Below are 26,976 nucleotides of genomic sequence, written 5' to 3' on the forward strand. Positions count from 1 at the left end.
ATTCCACTTTGTATGTGTATCAGTTATTTTCTTCATAATCTTGTCTTTGCACCCTTTGAAGAGGAATTAAACTTGGGAAGAGCCAGTGAGAGCTACTAGAACCTAAAAGAAAGAAAGAGAGGGAGAGTGAGAGAGAGAGAGAGAGAGAGAGAGAGAGAGAGAGACAGAGACAGAGACAGAGAGAGAGACAGAGAGAGAGAGAAAGAGAGAGAGAGAGAGAAAGAAACAAACAAACAAACAAACTAGGAAAAGTATAGGTGTATACGCATGTGTATACATACTAAAACACATGTGAACAATGACCTTTGTTTATGGGTATGCATGTGCATACTTACATATATGTGAATAATGAGCCATTGTTGGCTTTCTTTTTGAAGTCAAGAATATTGTGATTCACTTCAAGGTGGTTGTGAGGAATAAAATCCCAGTGAGAAGATCGTGAAAGCAGGCCCAGTATTTGTAAGGCCTGGAGTCTAAACCTCACGCCAGACTTTCCTCAGCGTTAGACAGGCTGTAAGGGTGTGTCTTCAGTGCTGGCGCTGATGGAGATGGGAAACGACGCATCCCGACCTCACGATCTGCAGAGAACTCCCGCATATTTGTTCCCATCAAGTATTATTGTTTTTAAATTGACAATCATCACATAACGTTTTACGGATCTAAATATTTCATGGGAGACTAAAACTTCCCTGGGGTCTCCCCAATCATAAACTTTCGGCGGGGGAAAAAAATGGAAAGGCTGATGTACTTCACGGAGGCGCCTGCTGCCCTAAGTGAATTCTCTTGTTGAAGTGCTCAGTCCCTTCATACGAATTTTCTGATCCGCTGTCATTCGCATTCACACACCGAGTGTCACTGCCTGCAGAACACTTGTCATTCTTTAATGGAAACAAAACAGTCCTTGCAGCCAGAGCCACGGTGTCATCTCACAGCCCCTTGCTGTGTTGGCAATAGTGGAATGACAGAGAGGCCCTCGGTAGGGGTAATTAAAATGTAAATATTGATATTTTATTATTTGAAATTACTTTCCAGTGCGGCATTTAATATCTCTCCATCTGTGCGACTCTGTTTAGCGGTCACTTTACTGCAGCTCTGGGAGCCTGAGCAGCGGCTTGATCCCCGTTATGTCAAAATGCTTGTTGCTGCTTAATTTTGATATCTAATTAAGTGGAAAAGTACAGTCCACACTGTAATCCATGGCATCTTAACCAGCTGCTTGGGTATATTTAGAATTAATCTCCACTATGGAATCATCCTAATGTATGCAATTAAGAGTCTGCCGATGGCTAATTAGGTGTATTAGGATCAGGCGGTGGGTTTTTTTTTTTTTCCTCCCTCTCTACATTTTTCCCCCCTTTTCCTTTTGGACCACTGCCGACATAAGAGTGTCTGCCTCCAGAGGTGTTCTTAATGCCACTCAAATCAAGTTAGGAGATGACACAAGTTCCTAATAGATTCATCTGCGTGCCCTAAGCCAGAGTGTCGTTCCTGTATTTTCCTTGAGTCAACCTTGTGTGGGAGGCCCTAGGAATTCCTAGGGGTTATTGACAGGATCTCAGGAGGCCCTAAAAGGAACTACAGAGGACAGAGATGGGCTGCATGGGTAAAATCATTTTCCAGCAGACCAAAACAGGAGGCTGGGAGAAGGATTTGGGGGCTCTTGTTCCTGTAAGGAGGAGGGGGGTAGCAGTTGCCTGTGCTGGCATCTGCATGTTCCAGCCCACTTGTGAATGGGGGAGTTTCTCTGGGAATTAGTGCAAGAGGTTCAGGTTTGCATCCCATCCATCCGGGTCAGATATGGCAAGTACACATTCATTGCTAAAGAAGGCGCTCACCCTCTGACGCCAAGGACTCCCAGGAGCTTTGCTGTCTCTTGATTTTCATTGTTTCCTTTTCATTCGGTAAGTTATCCAAACTGAGAACCGTCAGAGAGGATAAGGCAGAGCCAGGGAGGAATTGAAGGGGCTGCTCCTGTTGTCAGTGAGAAGATAGCTGGTAGCCTCCCCCTGGAACCTATGCCAAGCCATAACGACCTAGCTGTGCCTCAGCCAGCAACACCGGCCACGAACTGGGGAATACACATTCGTGAGCACACCTTCGCTAGTCACTGAGGCACTGTGACACAGCCAGACTCCGAAGTGAAACCCCAGAGGCAGGAGCACAGAAAGGCTGTTTTTCCAGCATGTCTGGAGTGCAAATTACAGCCAGATCGCTCAGGATCTATGCAGACCATCTCACCTCGTATTTAAATGCAGAGATTTGTGGCAGCAAGCTATAATTCCATGCCTGTGACGTGAGTCTCACAACTTGCTTCCTCTACATACTTGCACGGGTACCTGTGACACGTTATTCATAGTGGCCCATGCTGCAGATTCTCTGTTTGCGTTTATGCACAAGGCCTCCTGTTTTATTTTTTCCTTCTGTCTCTCCTCTGTTTCCTTCTAGGTTATAGATCAGAGCACTATACAGTGTCTCTTTTAGGAAAAGCAAGGGAACACATGAAGGAGTTTCTTTCTATTTATTTTCCTGCTTTCTGTGTAGCAACCAAAGTGAGAAAGGGGAGGATTCAGATGCTAAGGGGATGAACATCAGCTTTCAATACTTAGGGCCCTTTCTGGATTGCGTCTCTATAGCAAGGAGGGGATTAGGTACGTTTGAAAAGATTTGCAGCTGTTTTATTTAAAAATAATGTAGGGGTTATTTACGAGTGTCTCTCAGAGATCCCAACTCTTGCTCATTTTAGTAAATGTACACATACTAATTTTTTTAAAATTTATGACTGGTAGATAGATACCAATTTTCAAGTTTGCAGCTGCACTCATATGAAAGAAATGCCTCTGGCCCCCCTAATTGCTACATCATTCTGCGGCCTCTATGAAGATGTGTGGCTTTCAGCCCCGGAAGAACTATGACAAAGGGATTTATTTAACAAGACGCCATGGCGTTCAGTGAGCTCTCCAGACTTCATTAGTCAGCAGAATGACAACCTTTTATGGGTTTCTTAGTTAACTTTAATCCTAAAACAGACGGAGGCAGGAGGAACTGGGAATGTAAAGTCCTCTTTTCCTTTTAGTTTTCTCTTTTGTGACATCCAAGTAAACGAATGTGTAACCCTGTGTCCGTCCATAGCTTCTCCCCCAACGTATCCAATGTGTTAAATATGCCTTTAGAGTTTAATACGAGAATATCGTTTTTGGGCGCATGTAACAGAAACAAGTGGCCAGGGCTGAGGTGCAGATTTCTGCTCGATGTTGACTGCTTCTAAGTAGAGCAGTTCTCTTTACAAGTTCTTATTAATTTGACATATGGGGAAGAGAGAAGCACATATATGTATATATAGACATGCATATATATTAATTAAATTATATTTTGAAGTTAGAAACACAGTGGGAAAAAACAAGTCTTGGAAATAACAAAGACTTTTAAAAACTACCAGTAATTTTTTGTTGTTGATCTTGAAAATTAACCCCAAATTAGGGTTGACTCTTTACTGATTCTAAGGAGCTTTCAAAGCATATCTAACTCTCACAGACGTGTGAGTGGTGATGTGTTATTATTAACAATTTTTTGGTTAGCTGACTAAAACTTTGGATGGCTGCAGAAGCATGTTTTTGACGCTACAGTTTACTTTTGCAAAATCCACCCATTACCTTGTGTTTTTTAAATCCAAACTCATTTTTAATTGCTAAAATAATTAATAGGAAAGCAATCAATGTTTATAAAAAATTAATATGAACATGTTGCTTTCATGTTAAGGTTTGGGGTACCCTGTGTGGTTTCCTCTAGGTCCTATCAGATTTCTTATAGATTTAGAATGTTTCTATTTTATTTCCTAGGTATTCTTGTATGGTGTATACACAGTGATATTTGTTCTTACAAAGGAAGTTGTTCTTCCAAGTTATGTCCTTCCTTCTTTCCCTCCCCCTTCTCTCCCTCCCTCCCTACCTCCTTACCTCCCTTCCTTCCTCCTTTCCTTCCTTCATAGATGTGTGTGCCTGTGTGTGTGTGTGTGTGTGTGTGTGTTTTGTATGTGGATGGGCGCACATATACAATAGCCATAGGAGGATGCTGGTGTCCTTCTTTAGAACCTGATGCTTTATTCCTTTCATCTAAGTTTCCTGTCTAAGTCTGCAGCTTGCTATTTTCACCTAGCTGACCAGCAACCTCAGCAATCCCCCTGCCTCAGCACTCACAGTGGTAGGATTACATGTACACACCCCAGCATGCCCAGCTATTATGTTGGTATTGAGAACTCAAACTCGTGTTTTCATGCTGGTACAGGAGCATTCTTACCCAATGAACCATCTCCTCGGGCTCTCAAAATTATTTTCTAAGGAAGGCTCTGCGCCCTGTTCGGTAAGATGAAGACTGTCTACAGGTCATTTAAATTACACCAACACCTTTTCCAGACATAGTGGACAGAACAGGACAGAAGCGACAGCTTTGCTGTCTGCACATGTCTGAGTCACTGCTTTACAGTGGGAAGGCCGCTGGCTTTACACATGCTCTTCAGTGGCTCCTGCACTGAGCCAAGTATATGTGCCTGGATGAGCACTTGCCCTGAGAAGCCCAGTGTTTCAACATGGACTAGGAGGCACAGGACAGATGTGGACACGCCAGATGTGCATCTCCGTGCTGCTTCCTCTTGTCTTCAGAAAGAAGAAAAGGGAATCCCCGAAGCCTAGTGTCCTGTGTTTTGATGATGACTTTTCCTTCTTGTCCTCCTCTTCTTCTCCTTCCTCCTTCTTCACTTCTTACTCATCCTCCTTCTCTTCTTCTTTCTCTTCTGTAACATGAGCGGCCTGGCTTGTTTGTTTTTAGGGTTTTTGTCCCGCCCAGTATCCCACAACTGTTTAGCCCCAAAGAAAATCACACATAGGTCTCTATCAGTTATAAAATTGATTGAGCCATTAGCTCTAGACTCTCACTGGCTAACTCTCACATCTTGATTAACCCATTTTTTTTTTATCTATGTTAGCCATGTGGCTCAGTACCTTTTTTCAATGGGGCAGATCACATCCTGCTGCTTCAGTGATCTCGGCAGGAGTAGGAGGAATCAACTTCCTCCTTCTCAGAGTTCTCCTGTTCTCATTACATCATTTCTATTTCCTGTCTTGTTTTCTCGCCTATATTTTCTGCCTGGCCAGTCAGCATTTATTTATAACATGATTGACAGAATACAGACAATTCTCCCGCACTCTTCCTCTTCCTCCACTTTTCCCTCTTCTTACTCCTCCTTCTTGCTTCTTCCTCCTCCTCCTCCTCTTCTTCTTCTTCCTTCTGTTCTTCCTTCTTCTTCCTCCTCCTCTTCTTTCTTCTTCCTCCTCTTTTTTCTTTCTCTTTCCGGATCTTCCTCTTCCTTGTTTAATGTGGTAGATATTATCATCGTCATCATCAATGAAGACTTGGTCATTTTTAGGAAGTAAGATGGAAAGGGTGAAAAAGCTCAGATGTTGAAATAAATTCAATGTTATACCAGAAAATTCAAGTTTTGTCCTACTGGAATTCTGCAAGCTAAGGGAACATTTTTTAAAGGTCATTATTATTTATGTCTTATTATCTTTTTGTAAGCACACAAAATAATGGCTTTCTTTGTGACCTTTTCATATATCATTCTTTGCTCACTCTTACCTCCCTGATGCTATCCCTAATACCCCCGTCTCACACCCAGTGAACACTCACTACCCCCAATCTGCCCCAAGAAAGCCTTTTTATCAGGGGAAAGCATATTTATAATATCTATTAAAAAGATGACTAAATAACCATGGATAGGATCATAGAGATGGAATCCAAAGAGAGAGTGGAAGTCTCAACCAAAACTATGGAGGAACTGGAGGATAGACAGAAGGATGCATACAACCAAGCCCTAAGTTTCCCTTCTCTGTGTTCATGTGTGTTGTTACCCATTCTTACATTATCTATGGTCTTTTCTGCATTGTGCTCCAGTCTACTTTCCCCTAACTATAAACTTTTAGGAGATCATGGCAGAATCCCACTCATTTTCTCTACTCTAAACTGCTGGTCGTACCATAGTGCCTATGTAGATGCCCCAAATGTCAATGGCTATGACATTCCTACGAATAAAACCTCTAGAAACATAGTGATATGAGGTTTGTCATAGAAGATTTCAGGGTTATCTCAGATGACCTCACTGCAGATAAGGGCTAGAGGCAGTGTGGCATGTTCCTGAGTCTCATCAGTATCCAGGTGCGAGGTGTATCACTGGATCCTATGTCCTTCTGTCCCCAGTACCGTGACCGTCTTCCATGCTCACTGTACCCCGTTTCTCTGCTTCTTCATAACTGTAATTTTGCTACTGTTATGAATCATAGTGTGAATATCTGATATGCAAGGTATCAGATATGTAGCTCCAGAAGGGGTCAAGACCTACAGGTTGAGAACTGCTGGCTATGGGCTTGTCTGCTATGGACTGGCCACCCGGAAGTGTTTAGGGAAAGGAAGGACTACCAAAAAAAGGTTTGCGATTCCTAGAGAAATTCTTGGCATCCTTACTACAGTTTTATCTGCTCCGCAGCAGCTTCTTTCTCAAATTCAGGATGTTGGTTGTACTCTTCCCACTACTGGCCAGGATATGGTTCAGTCAGGGAGGAGCTTGCTGCACAAGCATGCGTTTGCTCCCTAGAACCCCTGTCAAATTCCTGGTATAGTTGTGTGAACATGTAATGTTATCATCAGGGAGACAGAGAGCGGAGGGCTACCTGCTGCTTATTTGGACAGTCAGTCAAGCCCCGTTGGTGAGAACCTGGTTCATGGAAATACTATGTCTCAAAAAGTAAGAGTGAGGAAGACATTACAAAGACCTCTGGCTCCCACATGTATGTATCACCATATACACATACATGCACACACACACATTCTCTCTCTCTCTCTCTCTCTCTCTCTCTCTCTCTCTCTCTCTCAGAGCCAAGGCTCGGGTCTGTGCATTCTGTGAGTTACAGAACGAGTGATAGTCTCTTTTAATATGGGCAAAAAGCAACTGACTTAACACACGAAATCGTATTGACTCAGGGCCCTGTGGCTGAACATCTACTGGAAGCTAAGACTGAACCTTAGTGGCACCATTACTCTTGCCCAGTTCCTGTAAATGTCAGGTTTACTTGTGCAGGGCCAAGAGAACCTGCCTGCTCTGCCTTCCCCAAACCAACTTTGTTTGCCGTCTCAGGGAGTCACTATAGGCCAATCACGATGGTGGCACGAGATGCTATTTGTTGAAAAAAAAAGTCAATTATCTTTATTTATTTTGTTTTGTGGAATAGAGAAAGTGCCGTTCAAAACCCAAGGACAGGCAAATCAATGTCATGATTAACTGATACTAGCAAATATCCTGAGGATTGAAACACTGGGCTTCCTGTTCCGAGCTAAGCATTTGACAGGGAAATGCCTAGCAGGGGTTAAAACCAAATGCCTCCACGGCAGCCTATTTCTGTCAACACTCTATTCAGGAAATAAACATTTATGCTTTCTGAAATGAAAGTGTATTTTTGAAGACTAGCCGTCAGATATTTTTTGCCCTTCACACTTTCAAATGCTTGGCCTTTTTGTACACTGACTGTAAAGTGCATCGGTTTGCCAGGCTGGGAAAAAAAAATGTCCCCGACTAGTGCCTGTGGCACCACTATCAACTCCCGAAGTTTCCAGCCGAAATGGGCAAGAAGGTTGGCACAAAGCTTGCTTTCTGCAAGTCCACTACCTCAGGGGCAGCTACCTCTTGAGAAGCTTTTCAATCCTTCCAAGGGCTGTCATTCTGCACTGGTGTATTTGGAGTGCAGACAAACACACAGTTTAGCTGCGGGTCAGGGTCGAGAGCCCTTCCGCTGAGTGAGCTGCCCAAGATACAGTAAATGGCCCTGACTCCAGGACAGGCAGAAACGAAGAGAGATCAGACATGTCAGAGGTACCCATGGCAGGGGCTGCGACTGGGAGAGAAACATGTGCTGTGGTGTTTCCAAAGCTGGAATAGGGCTGCACATTGCAAACTGTAACCTGTCACACAGCCAAGATTAACATCCGGGGATGCACAGCCCGTGAACTTCAGGGGACACAATGTCAAGCCCCATTTCATTTCACTGGGGAGAAAGGTGTCCTGCCAAAAACAGCTATATGTTCTCGATGACAAGGACTCTACGTTGTAGCCTGGTCGTTATAACACACCAGCAAATGCCTGGTAAGGACACAAACAAGTAATTATCGTTTGAACACAGCAGCTGAGCGCCAACAGCACAATCACGTCTTTAAGAAATCCTTAAAGTCAGCTTCATGATGGCAGTGGTTTCCTTTAGGCTCGTCATTCAGGTGTCTGTGCTTCTTTGCTCACGGCTCCTGAGAAAGATGAGATTTCATCCATGTGTCTTAGTGGAATGGCAATATAGCCAGCCGTCCTCAAGGGAGGGGGAAAAGATATTTTTTTTGAAAGTCAGGTGTTGGTGGTGCAGGGCAGTAATTCTAGCACTCAGTGGACAGAGCTAGAGGATCATCATCGTGAGGCCAGCCTGAGCTATGCAGGGTCATCACTGTGAGGCCAGACTGAGCTATGTAGCAAGTTCAAGGTCAGTCTGGACCACACCAAATAAATAAATAAATAAATGAATAAATAAATAAGAAATGGAAATAAAATCTCTATTGCTGATTGGGGTCCCTTAGGTGGGGCGATAGGAATGTTTTGTACAAAGTCCGAGTGCCACCCTATGTCCGGGTGAGGAAATTCTTTCTGCCAGTTTCTGGATTGCAAGGGTGTATAGGTATAAATTGTGAGACACTGATTTTTCCAGCCAGAAGACGTAGAGGCCCTGATGGCCTTCCTCTTTAAAGCATGGATTTTGTGTTTTCTCCCGATGCTTTTGTGAAAATTGTACTGCTTTAACAAAGTGAGGGGAAAAAAATACTTCAGGAGGTCAAACAAGCAAAGTTGTCAAAGCTTTGTGTTTGAAAAAAAGAAAAGCACCTTTTCTTTACCTTTCTTTTTTTTGTTATTTCAGAGTAAAATAAAGGGGAAGAGTTAGGTTTGCAGAATAGACGAGCAGGGCAGACACAGACACAGATCCGTCAACACAGAGGAAACAAATGGCAGAACCAACCTTTAAAAATGAAATTTTATTGCTTTTGCTTAATTAAACCCCAAAGAAATGTCGCAGACATTGTTGCCGTTGAAAAAAAAAATGTTAATTTGTAAATCACAGGGACAAAGCGCCCCGTGCAACTTTAAAGTTTCGGCACACGTAAATGTCGATAGCGCGCCTTCTCCATCATCAGCACTAAATTCACATTGACGCCTCTTTTCTTCTCCGTATTGATCCTTCCATGAGAACGTAGATTTGTATCTGTTAATTAATGCGTCCTGAAACAGCGTTTGTATTAATCAGGCAGATAAGAAAAATTGGATGGCTGCACCCAGTGACAGCCGTAAAAGTGCTGGCCCCGATAAAATCACGGATGGACCTCAATAAAAAAGTTCCTCCTCCACTCAATAAACTAATCATCCTGCTTTTAATTATGCGGCCAAGAGATGGGTGGAGATTGGAGGATGTGTAAATCTATTTACTAACTACAGTGTCTGGGAGGGAGGATGGGGCTGTCCCAGGACGACGCTCCAGGCTAACAGCTCTCTCCTTCTGCAACGGTAACAAACTGCTGGTTAGGATTGCAAGGAGGAAGAATTAAACCAGGAAAATTAAAAAAAAAAAAAAAAAAAAGATCCATTCCTTCTGGCTCAGAAGTTTCCCAGTGATGATTTTTGTTTTTGCTGTTGATTGACTTTGTGAAAGAAACCCCTAGTAGTCTTTCTTTTGCAGTTAGTCAGTGTGGGATGGGTGGTGCGGTGGAAAGAACAATGAGTTTTGTTTGTCTTTTGTAGAAATTAATTTTCTTTGATGATTATTTTCCTCCATTGACTCCATTAAAATGCTCTCAGAATATATTTATTAGTGTAATACCAAATTTCACTGATGAAAAATTAGGGAAAATCACCATATGAAACTAGACCCAAAGAAGCCCTGGCAAATGCCATATGAATGCCTTCATAAGGAAAGAAATGGTGTGGGGAGCCCATCAGAAGAAGTGCAAGGAACCCTATTGTGGTTTTACTAAGCACGTATGGTACCAAGGGCAGCTCACTGGTCTTTTTACTGACATGTGGGACAGAACTGATTGCATGTGAATAATAACAGGACCAACTGATGGGGAACAGAAGCCTGCAGAGGTTGGAGCCCGTGGATATTTACAGTGGGGTCTTAATATCTTAGGAAGGGCACAAAAAGAGATTTGTTAAGCTGCCTTAGCTACATTACTCTGCCTTCTACAGGATTGCTGCTAGAAGGGCCTTATACCATGGATGGGTGTAATGTACCATGCAGTAACCATGGGTTGGGGGAATACACTTGGAACTCTGGGGCATATGGTTGGCAAGGGAATAAACTTTTCAAGTCTCTTGGAACAGTCAGCCGGTCATCAGCTATTATCACTGACATATTCCTTCCCAGTACAGAGCTGAGATGCAAGTACATTATATCTCACACACACACACACACACACACACACACACACACACACACACACACACACCATGCATCTACTTGGACTTAAAGAATTGTCTTGAACAAGACTTTATTTTTATTTCCCAGTCATTTTCTTTTCATTACTCAAGTGTGGAAGAGAATTTATATAACCTTTATGGATGCTTTCTAATATTTCAGTGAAGAATTGAGCCAGATATTATCTCAGGTAAAAATAAGTCGCAACTTTTTACTTCCTTACACTTCCCAACTGCATGTTGTGAGTCAGTAGTTAGAGGGTTGCTCTTCTTAAATTTCCCAAATGCAGAAACAGGTTCATTGTCCTGCGCAAGATGAACGGCTGAGCCGGAGCCCAGCCAGTGTTTACATTTGGGCTCTGGCTTTCTGCCCGCTCTTCCCACCAGACACTTTTATTTCTATATTTAGAATTTTTAACAAATCGACTTTAATGAAAAGTACGAATTGTAACTTCTTTCTTTGGCATGGGGGCTGGTAAGCTAAGCTTTCTCCTTATATTTCTTTATATGCTGGTTGGTGTTTCAGAGAGGAATCTACACTGACGTCAGCTGGGCTAAGTGGCCAGTTGCGAATGCTTATTTGGTTTTAATTCATCACACAACTGTTATGGAAACACACTTCTGAGTTTCTGTGTGTTACACAGTTTAAATTGTTTTCTTCCACAGTATGTGTGGAGGATTATTTTAGCCTTCACCCTCCTCATCAGTACTAGTTTTTAAAAACCCAGGTAGTTGAAGGTAACCAAAGATCACCCCTCCTTTAAAGTTAGGAGTAGATCGGAGAGGTGGTGTGGTGGTGCTTTCTCTACAAACAAAGGAAAGAAAACCATCCCTCTATCTTGTTTCCCTGGCTGGGTTTGTGATTCTACCATTGCATCAACCAATAGGAGCCGGCTTGTGACTTCGACTTTGGGTTCACAAAATGATACTGGGGTGGGGGAGTTAACAGCCTTTCCTAATCAGAGCACAGCATGGTTTTGAGCCCTGAGACAGACCTTGCCCATCCTAGGAAGCTCGGATTGCATTATGAAATTGTGGCTGTAGAGTAACTTGATCCACCCATCTTCCCATGCAGGCTTCTCCACACTGTCCCTGGCTGATCAGATGAGCCTCCTGCAAAGCGCGTGGATGGAAATCTTGATCCTCGGTGTTGTGTACCGATCCCTTTCGTTTGAGGATGAACTTGTCTATGCAGACGATTATATAATGGACGAAGACCAGTCCAAATTAGCAGGCCTTCTTGACCTAAATAATGCCATCCTGCAGCTGGTGAAGAAATACAAGAGCATGAAGCTGGAGAAAGAAGAATTCGTCACCCTCAAAGCGATAGCTCTTGCTAATTCAGGTTGGCATACCTATGTGGTCCTTGTTGCATTGTTAACGCTGTCAGTCTTCCCCTTTCGGGCTCTTCTCAGGGATTTGTGAGGTCCACTTGGTAAATTCTCTGTGAGTCAGCAAAATTATAATCAGTGCAGCTTTCTAGTGAAAAGTTAGGAAGAAAAAGAAAGTTCCAGGGAGCGGCTTTTATTTCACTTGCTCCCGTAAGTGGTGACACTTTTACCACCTCGTGCATTTACTAATTTGGGCCATAGTTAAGCAGAAGGCCTTGAGGGACTCACACAAATGGGCAGTCTTGGGACAAAATTAGCTCCATTGTTGTTTCTGTGTGAGGCAATGCCAGTGAGTTATGGAGAGACACCTCTTCTCTCAAAAAGGCCAGTTTTGCAATTGAGAAAAATACATGCTGTGTTGCCTCTTGGTTTTGTTAGGAAAGAACACTCTGTGGCTTATAGTCTAGAATTCTCTAGATACCAAATTCTGTTGAGAGCGCCCCCTGCAGTAAGGGCTAAGGAATAGATACTCCTTGCCTTTGCACAGGGGTGTGCTAAAATCAGGACACACTCTGGTAAGTAAAAGTCACTAGTACTTTGTAGTTCTCTCTTTGTGCCTCCCCTGATGCTGCATTGTCTCTTTTAACATTTGCATAAAGTTCAGGATAGATCCCTCCTAATGACCGGCCGATCTTCAGATACCTGCCTGTCAATAATGGCTCTCACGCCATGTAGCATTGACAGTCACACCGTGCTCTTTCTGGCTGCTTTTGTTTTGACCCTATCTTTGAACTTTATCTTGGTTGCTGGCCAGTAGTTTTCCCTTTAATTACAAGAAGGAAACTGTCAATAAAATCTGTTAAATGGGATGCAATGAGTGGCTTGAATGGGCGCTGGCTATTTGTTCAAATTCTGCAGTATTCAAGGTATTGACAGTTTGTTTTCTGGGGCCATATGTGACGATCAATCTCAGGCTGGGCTCAGCCGCGCTGAAAAATGAAAAACCAGATTGCTTTTGCTTACTTGTGGATGGCGACTTTGTGATGTGGCGCGGGCTGGCCAAGATGAGATCTTCTGCCCAAATTGCCCCCCTGAGAGCCAGGGATGCGTGACTGTTTTTAGAAATAATTTTTAATTGATTTTGTAATTAACAGTTCATCTACAATATTGACGCACGAATCCTTGGACTGATAGAAGGGAAATTGTTTTCAACAATGAAGTTGTACCATCCTATTTGTCTTCATAATGGGCGTTAGCACTTCACAGGTTTAATTGTGAATATAACCCACTCCCAACCACACCATCCACCCTATTTCCCCTTCCCTTTCCTGTGAAACCTAAAATATGATTTCTTGTGACCAGTGACCTTGTTTTTATGAACTTGTGAGAAACCCTGGCTCTGTTCTCTGAGGGTCCATGTGAGACATGAGATAGACGTTTTCTAAGAATAGGTTGTTTAACCTCCACTATATAGCATTTCTCCAGATTGGACGAAGGATTTCACAGTACTGGCTTTGCAAAGAATTTTTACTAGATAATCATAAAAATAATTCTAACTGAAACCATTTATGCAATTTGTTGTTTTTCAAATGGAGTGAGCACATTTTGTATCTTTTTATGTTTCCAGTTGATTTTGTAAATTGTTGGTTAATTGTCAACCCTGAGCAATGCTAACTTTGTCATCCAAATCGCTATAAGTTGTCAACTGGAGATGTTCCAGGCATAATTTATGCCTAAGTATTCTAATTTAGGCTCCCTCAGATCCTTACTAAAAGTTTAATCATTGATACTGTTCAAACATGGATGCTCCAAACCCGTTCTGCTGCTGCCAGGCCAGGAAGGAACCTGCATTGCTGCAGTCACATGTGGTCAGAAGTCCTTATTTACTGTACTTGTTAATTTCTTGAATTTAAAACTAGAGATTTTTAAGACGTTTCCTGCCTCACCAGACCTAGTTGCTGAGTAGCATGGCTTTTCAGAGGGTTTCTGCACCAGGTGATTCTAACATCTGTTTAGCTTTTTAACAGCAAGAAAATTAATTGCATCTCGGTCCAAATCCTAGCCTTTTAGTTTGGGGTAACCTACTTAGAAAGTCATTTTCTTTGATACTTCGGATATAAGGTTATTTTGTTCCATTTGTTCTTTGACCATAATTAGGAGAACAGAAACAAACTTGTAGATTTTTCTTGTTTGGTTTCAATGTGAGTTTCTTAAATGCTTATGGGAACATTCATGTGAGTATATCTGTGTGCTCATATGCCTGGGAGTGTATCCAGTGCACACATCCCTGTGAGCACATCTGTGTGCACACATCCCAGTGAGAGCACCTGTGTGCACACATCCCAGTGAGAACACCTGTGTGCACACATCCCTGTGAGAGCACCTGTGTGCACACATCCTGTGAGAGCATCTGGATACACACATCCCTGTGAGCATATGCTGACATTTTGCATAGATGTGCTAGAAAATGCCCACTTTTTCTTTTAGTATTCAGGAATTTTAGATTAACATAAATGAATTTTTATGTAAAAATTAATATTGTTTAGTAGAGACCTATGTGACCTTTTCCTGCATGGCTGTTGATGTTAACAGATATCTCAGTTATCTCTCTTGTCTTATTTTAAACATCTTCTTTTATTCAATAATCATAAATATTGTGCTTCTGCTTGGCAAGAAGACAGTTTGATTCTTGATAAGGGATGTCATGCTTTTTAGTGAGCTCATTTCATTTGAGTATAAATATGAATAAAATTAAGTGTTTTCTTTTTATTACTATATAATACTTTTAGAATAAATATCTGCAGATAGAATACTATAATTACTATTTTGGCCATCAGCTTAAACTCTGGAGTAACTCTAGCAACCTTGTAATTGAGGACTAAGTATGGACGAATTGTGCCCACATTGTGGAATTTGTAATGACAGAAGCAGTGACTTATCTAGGTAGTTGGAATGGGTGGGGCCATATTTAATTAGGCTGTTTGAATCCTCATGGAGGTTTGGCTTAGTGTCTCTCCATTATTTTTATTATCATCCCCTCAGGGAGAATTTTGATAAGGTATTCCTTATAACTTGATAATTAAATAGCAATACCACAAATAAGTATTTGTTTATGTAGCATATATTTGGGAATGTTTTGTCTAGGGGTATGGTTTTCTATTCTGCAAGCCTGTATTTCCTCTGTTTCAGAGAACAAGGTTTAGACATGTAAGTAGTTTCATTCATTCATTCTTTTTAAATTTTGAAGTAGGTTCTTCTCATATAATACATCCCAACCCAGCCATGGTTTCCCCTCCCTTTTCTCCTTCGCTGTTTCCTAACTCCCCTCTCCCCCCAGATCCACTCCTCTGCCATTTCCTCCTCAGGAAAGAGCAGGCCTCCAAGACATGAGAGTAAAACAGGACAAAGTAGAGTACAGTAAGACAAGGCAGAAGCTATCTCATTGAGGCTAGACAAGGCAACCCAATAGGAGGAAAAGATTCCGAAGAGCAGGCAAAAGAGTCAGAGATATACTGGCTCCCACCCTTAGGAGTCCCACAAGAACACCAAGCTGACAGCTACAACATGTATGCCAAGGACCTGTGTGCAGACCCAGGCAGGCCCCATGCTTACCGCATCAGTCTCTGTGAGCCCATGTGAGCCCTGCTTATCTGATTCGGTGAGCTGTGATCTCCTGGTGTCCTCTATCCCTTCTGACTCATGCAATCTTTTCTGCCTCTCTTACTCGGAGTTCCTCTGTCCCAGTGAAGAGAGATCTTGAACAGGGAAGTAAACAGTGTCCAATGTCACATAGTGACATAAATATTTGAAATGAGTTATAAAGGTGATGAGATTGTTTTGGTATGGGGGACATTGACAGAGACTGTATTCTAAAACCTCAAGATAGAAATATAGCATCTCCATGGAACTAAAGAATGAGAATAGATGTCATTAACAAAATCCTTTTCAACCTGCAGGAGCTACTGGTTTCTTACAGAACTTTAAAAATTTGCCCTATTTTATATGATGTTCTAAAGATGACGTTAGTTAGTTGCTGGCCAAGAGTTTATATCCATCCATCCATCCATCCATCCATCCAGAAATACATATATTTATTTATTATTTTTTGGAGAACCTTATTGTATCCACCTCTTTTTAAAAATTTCTCTTGGGGAATCTCCAAATGTGCCCATGGGGAGACACATTTACCTGAGACGAACTGATGAAGACTTGTAGTCACTGTAAGACAGAGAGTTGTAGTCACTGTAAGACAGAGAGTTGTAGTCACTGTAAGACAGAGCTGTAGTCACTGGAGCTGTAGTCACTGTAAGACAGAGAGTTGTAGTCACTGTAAGACAGAGAGTTGTAGTCACTGTAAGACAGAGCTGTAGTCACTGTAAGACAGAGAGTTGTAGTCACTGTAAGACAGAGAGTTGTAGTCACTGTAAGACAGAGAGTTGTAGTCACTGTAAGACAGAGAGTTGTAGTCACTGTAAGACAGAGAGTTGTAGTCACTGTAAGACAGAGTTGTAGTCACTGTAAGACAGAGAGTTGTAGTCACTGTAAGACAGAGAGTTGTAGTCACTGTAAGAGAGAGAGTTGTAGTCACTGTAAGACAGAGAGTTGTAGTCACTGTAAGACAGAGAGTTGTAGTCACTGTAAGACAGAGAGTTGTAGTCACTGTAAGACAGAGAGTTGTAGTCACTGTAAGACAGAGTTGTAGTCACTGTAAGACAGAGCTGTAGTCACTGGAGCTGTAGTCACTGTAAGACAGAGAGTTGTAGTCACTGTAAGACAGAGCTGTAGTCACTGGAGCTGTAGTCACTGTAAGACAGAGAGTTGTAGTCACTGTAAGACAGAGTTGTAGTCACTGTAAGACAGAGCTGTAGTCACTGGAGCTGTAGTCACTGTAAGACAGAGAGTTGTAGTCACTGTAAGACAGAGAGTTGTAGTCACTGTAAGACAGAGCTGTAGTCACTGGAGCTGTAGTCACTGTAAGACAGAGAGTTGTAGTCACTGTAAGACAGAGAGAGTTGGATATTTTATCTCTGCTCTCCATCTGCTGTTTTTATACCACAAATGACCATACTCTGTGTCTTAAATGTCTGGGTACAGAAGACTCGGGACTCCAACTCTACCTCTAGAAACCTAAATCGATGGTTTTAAATTACTTTAGAATTGATGCCTACTTTTTTTATTTCCCTGTCTTCTGATAATTGTAACACCATGTCCCATGGTATCTGTGAGGAAATAATTCTGAATTTTTTCCTTAAGCATGGTTATATAAAACGTAAATATTTTCAAGTTCCTTATGTAAAATGGAATAATGTTTTTATATAACCTACACCTGCTTGCTTCAGTAACTTATCTCTGGATTACTTATAATATGTAGTGCCAGGTAAATTCAGGTAAACGATTGACATACTGGATTGTATGGGAAACAATGACAAGGCAGAACACTATACATGTTCAGTGCAGACATAATTTATATCTTCATTTTTAAAATGTATTTGTGCTCTGTTCTCTAGGCATCAGAATTCTTAAATCAGTTTCATCAAGTGTACTACAAAGATATGGACAGAGCTCGGCTTGCTCTGGTAGCCCCAAGGAAGAATCTTTTTATTGACTTCTCTCGTTTTGGTCACATTCCATAACTTAGAGCATCTGCACCCATCTCTCCATCCACCCATCTATCTGTCTACCATGTATCCCATCCATGTATCTTTTCATTTTATCTTATGTTCTTGAGACACAGTCCCACTAGAGAGTTGAGACTAGCCTTGAACTCCTGATTCCCTATCTGTGAACTCAGGCATGCCCACTGTGCCAGGCTCTCCTTCCATCATAAAAGGCAGAGATGTAGAAGTTAGTCCTCATCACATTGCTGTCTTCTGTCCATTTTGATGTTATTGGTCTGGATATTCCAAGATAATCTCCCACATGAAGATTTGATCGTAGTCATGTGCAAAGTTTCTTTTGCCCTATGAGATGACATTCATGGCTTCTAGGACGCAGGACTTGGACATACTTGGAACCAATTTTCAGTCTACCATAATGAATATATAAGCAAGGTAAAAAAAAACAAGGACTGCAAAGTACTCAGGAACCCTTCCAGATGTCTTGTTACAGCCTGAACCCTCTCTCTTTCCTCCAGAGGAGCTGCTTTTAGAAAATGAGGAGCTAAATATAAACTATCGATTCAGATAGATGCGCTGGATTCTATGAATGTAGCAGATATAGATGCGGGGGAAGATAACTCTATCCTAAAGGGTAGCCCCTGTTGTCCTGTTACACACAATGGATTACTGTACATGCTGGTTCTTGCTACATTCTGAACTCAACACCAAGCATAGTCATGTACTTCTGATACTCATGTCCAGCTCAGAGTACAATCCGGGTACTGAGACAGCATTATTGAGAATGAGCTACAAACAGGAAGCCAGTTTTCACATTGGACTATGACCCCCTGAGTACCTGTGCCCACACCCACAGTTATAGGAAAGGCCAATGCTTCACTATAGTTAATCAATAAGTATTTGGTGATGGCTGGAAAAGTCTGAATTTTGCACCTATTGAAGTAGATATATCTTTCCCTGTTCTCAGAGTCAAAGAGTGGAATGACACCTTCCCTTGTGGTTCCATTCACAGGGTAAACTATTAAAATTTATGAAAGAGGAACTGGAGAGGTGGCTCAGTGAGTAAGAACACTGGTTGCCCACCAAAGGACCCAGGCTCGAGACCCAGAACCCACATAGCAGTTCACAACCTCAGTAATTTAAATCTCAGGGAATATGATACCCTCTCCTGGCCTCTGCAGGCACTGCACACATGGTACACATGCAGGCAAAACAGCCATATACATTAAATAAATAAATTTAAAACATAATAAAAGCATTCTATATGGATAACTATTAATGTAATCATTAAGGGTTAAAACACCATATAAGTAATAGTATATGTCTTATTTGAACTTAGAATATACTTTGAAAGCTTAATTCTTTTTAATATATAATATATTAATATATAATTAATATGAAATCACCTTATTCAGTTGTCCTGAACCAAGCTTTAGGTGGAAGTTGTGGATCTATCCCCAGTACCTTTTTTTGGTGTAGTGATATTTCATTTGTATTTTAATTAATAAAGCTTGCCTGAACTTCAGAGAGTAAAAAAGCCCATGCTGATCAGCCATACAGATCAGGCAGTGGTGACACACACCTTTAATCCTAGTGGCCAGCTAGTTTGCCATAGAAACCAGGCGGTAGTGGTGCACGCCTTTAATCCCAGCACTAAAGAGGAATATAAAATGAGAGGAGACAGCTCTCACACACAGTCTCATTCTGAGGATTCCTAAAGGCAGGATTGCCATTTCGGACTGAGGTAGAGGTAAGAGCCAATGGCTGGCTGTTTTGCTTTTCTGAATTTCAGGCTTAACCCCAAGTTCTGTCTCCGGGTTTTTATTAATCATACTTCTTTTTAGTCTTTGGGTTTTTTTTTTTTTTTTTTGAGACAGGGTTTTTCTACATAGCCCTGGAGGTTGGTCTCGAACTCACAGAGATCCACCTGGCTCTGCCTCCTGTGTGCTAGGATGAAAGGTGTGTGCCATGACCGTCCGTCTCAGCACCATCAGCACCATGACTTTGAGTTAGTGACTCTGGGCTTGGGCCCAGGTATCCAAGTTCCTTTTTCTCTTTCTGTGCAACCCCACCCTGTCAAGTTTGTTCATGAGTGGATGATACATTTACCTTATTTCCATCCATTCTGGTTCTGGTACCTGTTGCCTTGGAAATGTACTTGCTATGAAACCAGTACCAATCTCCAAAGCCAAACCATAAATAATGCCACTTCTACTGCATCTGGCATCTGCATGTCAGCTCAGCCCAGTGAAGAGAGCAGATTAAAGTTACAGAACGAGCACTTGAACCAGGGCCCCTAATGGAGATGAATATTTCCTTCAGCAGTCTGCCAGCTGAATCGTGGTCTAATTAAATAGTTCAGATTTAGTGAGTTTGCATTTAAAGTATTAGCAGATCTGAGAATGGGTAAAGCTAAAATGAGTTAGAATCTTTTCTGTAAATGGGAAGTTAAATTATCATAGTAATTTGATTAAATCATTTTTAAATCTCTCCAGCTAAATCACGGCCTTTAAAGAATAGTTTGAAGTCTTAATTGCTGTTTGTGAGCATATCGTTCTGCTATTTGTTCTCGCCTCATTTCCTGTGACATCCGCTCGTATATCTCCCTGGGCCAGGCCAGAGGAGCAGCTAAGGCAGAGCTGAGGGGAGGGTTGCAGCTGGCTTCCCATGTTTAACGACACACCTCGTAGAAAAGAAAAATATATTCTAGCTTCTTCTAGTAATTATTACTCTAACCAAATGAAGGAACTTGGAGACAGGTCTATTTCATTCTGTGTTTCTAATTAGTGTCTATATTTTATATTCATTCTATATTTCTATCAATGTCTGTATTTCTACTAATTAGCCCTGTCCCGTGTAAAGTAGCAGTCTTCATGCAATCAGAGATGTCATTGCTAGGAACACTGTAAAATGTGTGGCTGAGAAAGTTGGAGGCGTTGGGGACATGAGCTCATAGAACAGTTCTCTTTCATTCATTGCAAAATTGCACGCTCTCTTCACTCTCACACATTCGAGAAGCTTTAATTTGATAAGAAAGGAAACCAAGTTTATGGACTAGGGAGTTAGTGAAATGCTTTTCATGCCGACATGAGGACTAGTGAACCATGCAAAGCCATGCCAAAAAGCCAGATAGGGAGCAAGAGTTCCTAATCCCAGTGCTGGGAGACAGAGACGGGAAGGCTTCAGAGATTCACTGGCCAGCCAGTTTAGCTGACATCAGCATATTTCAAGCCAGTGGCAGACTCTATGTCAGAAAGCCACAGTGGACAATTCCTGAAGGTCACCCAGATGCACACACATGTACACTTACACACTCCAGCATGTACAACACACACACACACACACACACACACACATGTACACAAACACAGAAAACTAGTTTGAACTGGAGAAAGCATAGGCCTGGAATAGCTTATTGGGCTCTGAGTGGCTCCAACAGAGCTGTGTCTCTACCTCGTCCCATTCCATTCTGGATGATGACCTCCTGGAAGTTGCCTCATGGCGTCTCCTGGAAATTAGCCTTTTACTTCCTGTATACTCTTGTCATCTCCCAAGATACTTTCAGGTGGGAAGAAGGAACGAGAAGGGATGATAGCAAGATTTCCAGGTGAGGGTCTCGTGACCCTCCCTCATGTCCTTCTTCAAGAACATGTCAATCAGCTGGTCCCTTAGTGTTACCATAGACCTGAGCATCACTGTATTGTATTGTTCAGTAGTAGCCATGGTTACCATGCCAATTAATCTGAGCTCCATGGTAGCATCACCTTCTATCTGGAGGTAACAACACCATATGGCCATTATCTACTTAGTACAGATAGTGTCTAATTTACCATTAATATGGTAAAACGATTTTATATAACCCTGTACAAGAACACTAAAAATACTTTTAACAAACAGAAGGGGTATTCAACAGCATTTTGATGGTGATACTCATTTGCCCCAATTCCTTTGCTCATTTGTTGCTGTTTCATCTTATCACAAGTTTCTGTTTAGTTGTTGATTGGTGTCTGAGTTGTGTGAAACTTTGGGCTAACTAAATACATCTTCACAGTCAACATTCACAGAGAAAAGGGATTATGAAACACGAAGGTCCCCAGAGACTCCATTATGTGTAATTAACAGATAAACTGTCATCGGAATCAATAAAACGTGCTAAATGATTCAAACTTGTATATAATTAAGTGTTTTATTTTTTTAATCCACATTTTACATTTCTCACAAGGGTAATTGCAACAACCTTGTTAACCCATTTTGTTCCTGGCGGAATTGGATTGTTAGATTAGTCAATTTAGGGGCAGAGTTCACTGTTACGAATGTGGAAAATATTTCACAACTCAAGGTTGGAAAACTATTTCAAGGCAGGGGAAATTGAGAATACAAGGACACTTTAATATTCGGAATGCGTTTAAGATCTTGAAAGCATGAAAAAGCTATTGGGATGTCACTCTGTCTAGGGTGAGGTTCTGTGTATCATGTGGAGTTGTTAATTATGACCCTAGTCATTAATTTTTTCCAACTAGAAATATGGGATTTTGTGGGAGGATTTGGGGTTTAAACTTTATCTCAGCTAAAATTTAGACCTTTTTCAATAATATTTGTATTTCTTCTTTGAGAATTTCTTAAATTTTGATCATTTTTGTTCCTTTTGCCCAGCCATTTCCAAATTTTCCCCTGCCCCCTTACTCACCCGTGTTCTAAGTTCCTTGCTATAATTCTTTGTTAAATGAATACATGAAAAAGGCTTAGAGTCAAGTTGCCCAGATTTTCTGCTGGTCAATATGTAAGACATGCTGTAAATATGTGTCTATATCTACTTATGTATAGATAAAAAATAATTCCTTTCTTCTAAGCTCGTATCGGGGGTTACTAAGCAAAATTCAGGGGAAAACCACAGATGTTAGAAATAAGACCTATGCAGCAGCTCTGACCTTGGGGTGACCAAGAGCACACAAATGTTTTGTTGAGAATGTTTTCAGCTGTGCTCCTTTTGATATTGCTTTACGGTGTTTTCGGTGTGTGTGTGTGTGTGTGTGTGTGTGTAAATGTATGTGTGTGTGTATGTGTGTGATAAACTACACTATTTGTGTGACTTTGATCTTACTGTTCTTGTGATTGCTGACATACTCTGCTTCCTTGTCCAGATTCCATGCACATAGAAGATGTGGAGGCTGTTCAAAAACTTCAAGACGTCTTACACGAGGCCCTGCAGGATTACGAGGCTGGTCAGCACATGGAAGACCCTCGCCGTGCAGGCAAGATGCTGATGACGCTGCCGCTCCTGAGGCAGACATCCACCAAGGCCGTGCAGCACTTCTACAACATCAAACTGGAAGGCAAAGTCCCCATGCACAAACTTTTTTTGGAAATGCTGGAGGCCAAGGTCTGACTAAAAGCCCCCTGGGCCCTCCCATCCTGCACGTTGAAAAAGGGAAGAAAAACCCAAGAGTGATGTCGAAGAATCTTAGAGTTTAGTTAACAACATTTAAAATCAACAGAGACTGCACTGATATTTTAGCAGCAACTGTACGATGCAGCCTGTGGGTTCCGCCACAGCTTCCTGATAGGTTTCCTCGCCTTTATCCCACTGTTCCCTCTGTCCTGTTCCTGTCCCTCCCACTCTCCCTTGTTCCTGTTCTGACATTTTGCTTCTTTCATTAATGGTTCCCTTTCTCCTCCCTTGTCTCCCTCCCTTCTTCCCCCTCTCTCCCTCCCTTCCTTTTTTCTTTCCCCCTTTTTCTTCTTCCTTTCCACCTCCCCCTTCACTCTCTATGTCCAATGCCTCTAATTGCAAGGAGCATTTCTTTCAGCTCCTTCATCTCTTTCCCTTTCTCGTCCTTCCCTGTCTTTTCCTTTTCTCCCCTCGGCCGCTGAACTCTTAAATGCGGTCTCTAACTGGAGAGAGATGGAAGCCAGCCCTGCCAAAGGACAGAGATCCATAATATGGATGCCCGTGAACTTGTCATGAACTTTGACATCCCCAGTGAGTAAGGAATCAAAGAGAGAACCGTACCTAAAAGTACAGTGCAACCCAAGCGAATCGACTTAGCGCAGTAGTAGATTCCACGGGGCAGCCTCCTATCAGACGACTTAAGTGGCGGCCTCAGCTGCTTCTCCTTGCTTTCTCATCTAGATCAGTTACAGCCATTTGATTCCTTAATTCTTTTGTCAAGTCTTCCAGGTATTGGTTAGTTTAGCTACTATGTAACTTTTTCAGGGAATCGTTTAAGCTTTATTCATTCATGCAATACTAGAGAGAGGTAAGGATACCGCAACTTTGCGCTGGCTTTGAACAATTGAACACTGATGAAGGACAAATGAACCCTGAAGGAAGATTTTTAAAAATGTTTCGTTTCTTCTTACAAATGGAGATTTTTTTGTACCAGCTTTACCACTTTTCAGCCATTTATTAATATGGGGATTTAACTTAACTCAAGCAATAGTTGAAGGGAAGGTGCATATTACCACGGATGCAATTTATGTTGTGTGCCAGTCTGGTCCCAAACATCAGTTTCTTACATGAGCTCCAGTTTGCCTACATGTTCACTGACACCAAGGATTAGATTACACCTACCGTGATGCCAAGCGGTCACACCCACGAGCACTGCACGTGGGATCCCTATCCGTAGAATTAGCACCAGTACACCTCCCCGCTGGGAGGGACAGTCGCCATACGATTTCTAGCTGCCCTCGTGGTTAGGAACGAGATGCTGCCTGGACGCAGTTACAAACTCTGTCTCAGAAGGAGCTCTGAGCCAATATCATTTCAGAGGCAATAAGGCTAACGCCAGAATTCAAGCAACCCAATCATCAAAGACAGCAGACGCCTGACCAAATTCTAAAGCCTAATCCGGAGGAGTTGATTCTCTTAGGAATGATTGCTTAAATTAACCTGCAGTTTTGTTTCGTTCCTCTGTTCGTTTTTTACCAAGAGCTAAGCCAATCCACGTGCTTTCCAAGCCGTGTGGTCACAGCGTGAAAGTCGCTCGGTTTCAGAACTGGAACCAGGTGTAATCTAACGAAGAAATCAGATGCCCCCCTCCCAGAACCTACAGTCGCCGAATAACCAGAAAACAGTAACCTCCATAGAACGCTTTTACCAATGGACCAGTGTTAGTAGCTGCTCTCTGTATTCTGTGGACAGTCTTACTCTATGTACACAGATGTAATTAAAGTTGTACTCCTAACAGAAGACTAGTTCAGCTTCCATGTTCCATGTTTGCTACGCTTTTCGGGACTTTACGTTGCATTCAGAAACTGTCGTCTTGTTCTCGTGGTGTTTGGATTCTTGTGGTGTGTGCTTTTAGACACAGGGTAGAATTAGAGACAGTATTGGATGTATACCTTCCTCAGGAGACTACAGTAGTATATTCTACTCCTTACCAATAATAAAAGAGATTGAAACTCCAAACCAGTATTCACTATGATCAGACACACATCGAAATCATAATAATATTTTCAAAACAAGGGATAATTTCTCTAATGGTTTATTATAGAATACCAATGTATAGCTTAGACATAAAGCTTTGAATATTCAAGAATATAGATAAGTCTAATTTTTAAACGCTGTATATATGGCTTTCACCTGATCATCTCTCGGATGTTGTTATTAACTCGCTCTGTGTTGTTGCGAAACTTTTTGGTGCAGACTTGCTTCCAAAACTATTGCTACTTTGTGTGCTTTAAGCAAAATACCTTGGGCTGAGGATGCCTCAGCCCCGTGCTAGGAATACTGTGTATCTATCATTAGCTATATGGGAATATATCGTAGATTGTGGTTCTCAGTAGAGAAAGTGATTGTAGTGTGAATCTAGGTAAATCATCATTAGCAATTCATTCAGGTGGTCAATAACTTGAAATTGATAGCTCTGATAAGTGTAAAATAAAATTGGCAAATCCCTGAACAACCATCAACAGAAAATACAACTCCTGGGAGGATAAAAAGGTGCTGATCCTGTAAGATTCTTTCATCATGTAAGTGTTTAAAAACATTATTTTCCAGAAGGTTTGTGCAGGGACTAAGTTACTACTGTGCAGCTGTGTTGTGTATACAGGTGGAATAGAGTGTAGCCACCGTTTCGCTGTATCACACTGACGTATCTGGGCTGCAGAAGTCAGAGCCTGCAAGTGTACACGTGAGACAGAGACACATTTGCAAAATGCAGTACGATGTGTAGTCCTCAGTTTAAAAGACTTGGCTTTTCCAAACAGCAAATATCTCATAACTAAGGGGGAAAAAAACAGCTTAAAATGTAGATCTAAAAGAAATGCTCAAGCGCTAGGGCAAACACCCATTTGCACCTTGCTCGAGCAAAGTTTAAGTTTTCTCAAGTTTCAGGCAAGACCGTTTCGTTCATGCCAAGAGTCAGGAAATCACCAAGGTGTATGTTTTAGCTGTGCGATTTACAGTTTTCTCTTTCTTTTAGCTTTGTTCTTATTTAAAGCAATATGATTGTGTTGACTCCTTGTAGTGACACTCGTGTTTAATCAAATCAGATTGTTGTATTTATTCCGCTATTTTGCATTTAAATGATGACATAAAAGATATAAAAAATTTAAAACTGCTATTTTTCTTATAGAAGAGAAAATGGATGTCGGTGATTGTATTTTAATTATTTAAGCATCCCTGTTTACCTGCCTGGGACAACATTTCATGGCAGTCTTATGTGCAAAAGATCGTAAATGGACAAAACAAAATTTAAACTGCTTACAATGATCCAGGAGTTGCATTATAGCCAGTAGTGAAAATAATAACAATAATAATTATTAATAATAATGAAACCATGTCTATAGCTGTAGATGGGCATCACATCTGTAAAGCAATCAATTGTATATTTTTGTGATGTGTACCATACTGTGTGCTCCAGCAAATGTCCATTTGTGTAAATGTATTTATTTTATATTGTATATATTGTTAAATGCAAAAAGGAGCTATGATCCTGTGACTCCAATCAGTTCAGATATGTAACTCAAATTATTATGCCTTTCCGGATGATGGTAGAACAATATTAAACAGGCTTCCACTTTTCGCGCTCTTTTGTACTGTGTTTCTTTCTCCCAGCGCTAAAGAAACAAACGGATCAACAGCGCCCTTTGTTGCCGCCACTCAAAGAGTAGCTCTGAGGACCCGGTCCCTAAAAATAAAGTAGGACTTTAAGTAAGAGCTATATAAAGGCCTGTCAGAATGAATTCTAGGGTGCCAAGAGACATTTTGCATATTTAAGGGTATGCAAAGTGTCTCGTGGCACATTAGAATTCCTTCTGACAGGCCTTTATATAGCTCGTATTTAATCTTAAGCAGCCCCTGCTTTACTCAAAATCATCGCCTCCGTGTCAATGTCAAAACAGAAAACTTTCCCCTATTTTAAGATCACATTAAAACCTGTGAGAGATATCTATTATTTCCTTCTATCAACAGTTACATCGAGCTCCCGGGCTGGCACACAGAGCTCTGGGAAAGCCTGCCTTTTGTGGAGAGATTCACAGC

At 41.6% G+C, this 26,976-nt stretch overlaps 1 protein-coding gene across 7 annotated transcripts in view; it reads left to right on the top strand.

The window, feature by feature from the left end:
* Esrrg (estrogen related receptor gamma) overlaps positions 1 to 26,513 on the top strand; it is a 608,081-nt gene extending 581,568 nt beyond the window's left edge. For all 7 annotated transcript variants that reach the window (XM_041635228.1, XM_041635227.1, XM_041635229.1 and 4 more), the window contains 2 exons: positions 11,622 to 11,891; positions 22,634 to 26,513. In XM_041635228.1, coding sequence (XP_041491162.1) covers positions 11,622 to 11,891; positions 22,634 to 22,878 — 515 coding nt within the window. In that variant the 3' untranslated portion in view covers positions 22,879 to 26,513. The remainder of the gene's footprint in view (positions 1 to 11,621; positions 11,892 to 22,633) is intronic.
* The last annotated feature ends 463 nt before the right edge of the window (positions 26,514 to 26,976 follow it).

The sequence above is a fragment of the Microtus oregoni genome, unplaced genomic scaffold (genome assembly GCF_018167655.1).
Source record: "Microtus oregoni isolate MIOR12 unplaced genomic scaffold, Mior012 000047F_ref0000412, whole genome shotgun sequence".
NCBI lineage: Eukaryota > Metazoa > Chordata > Mammalia > Rodentia > Cricetidae > Microtus > Microtus oregoni.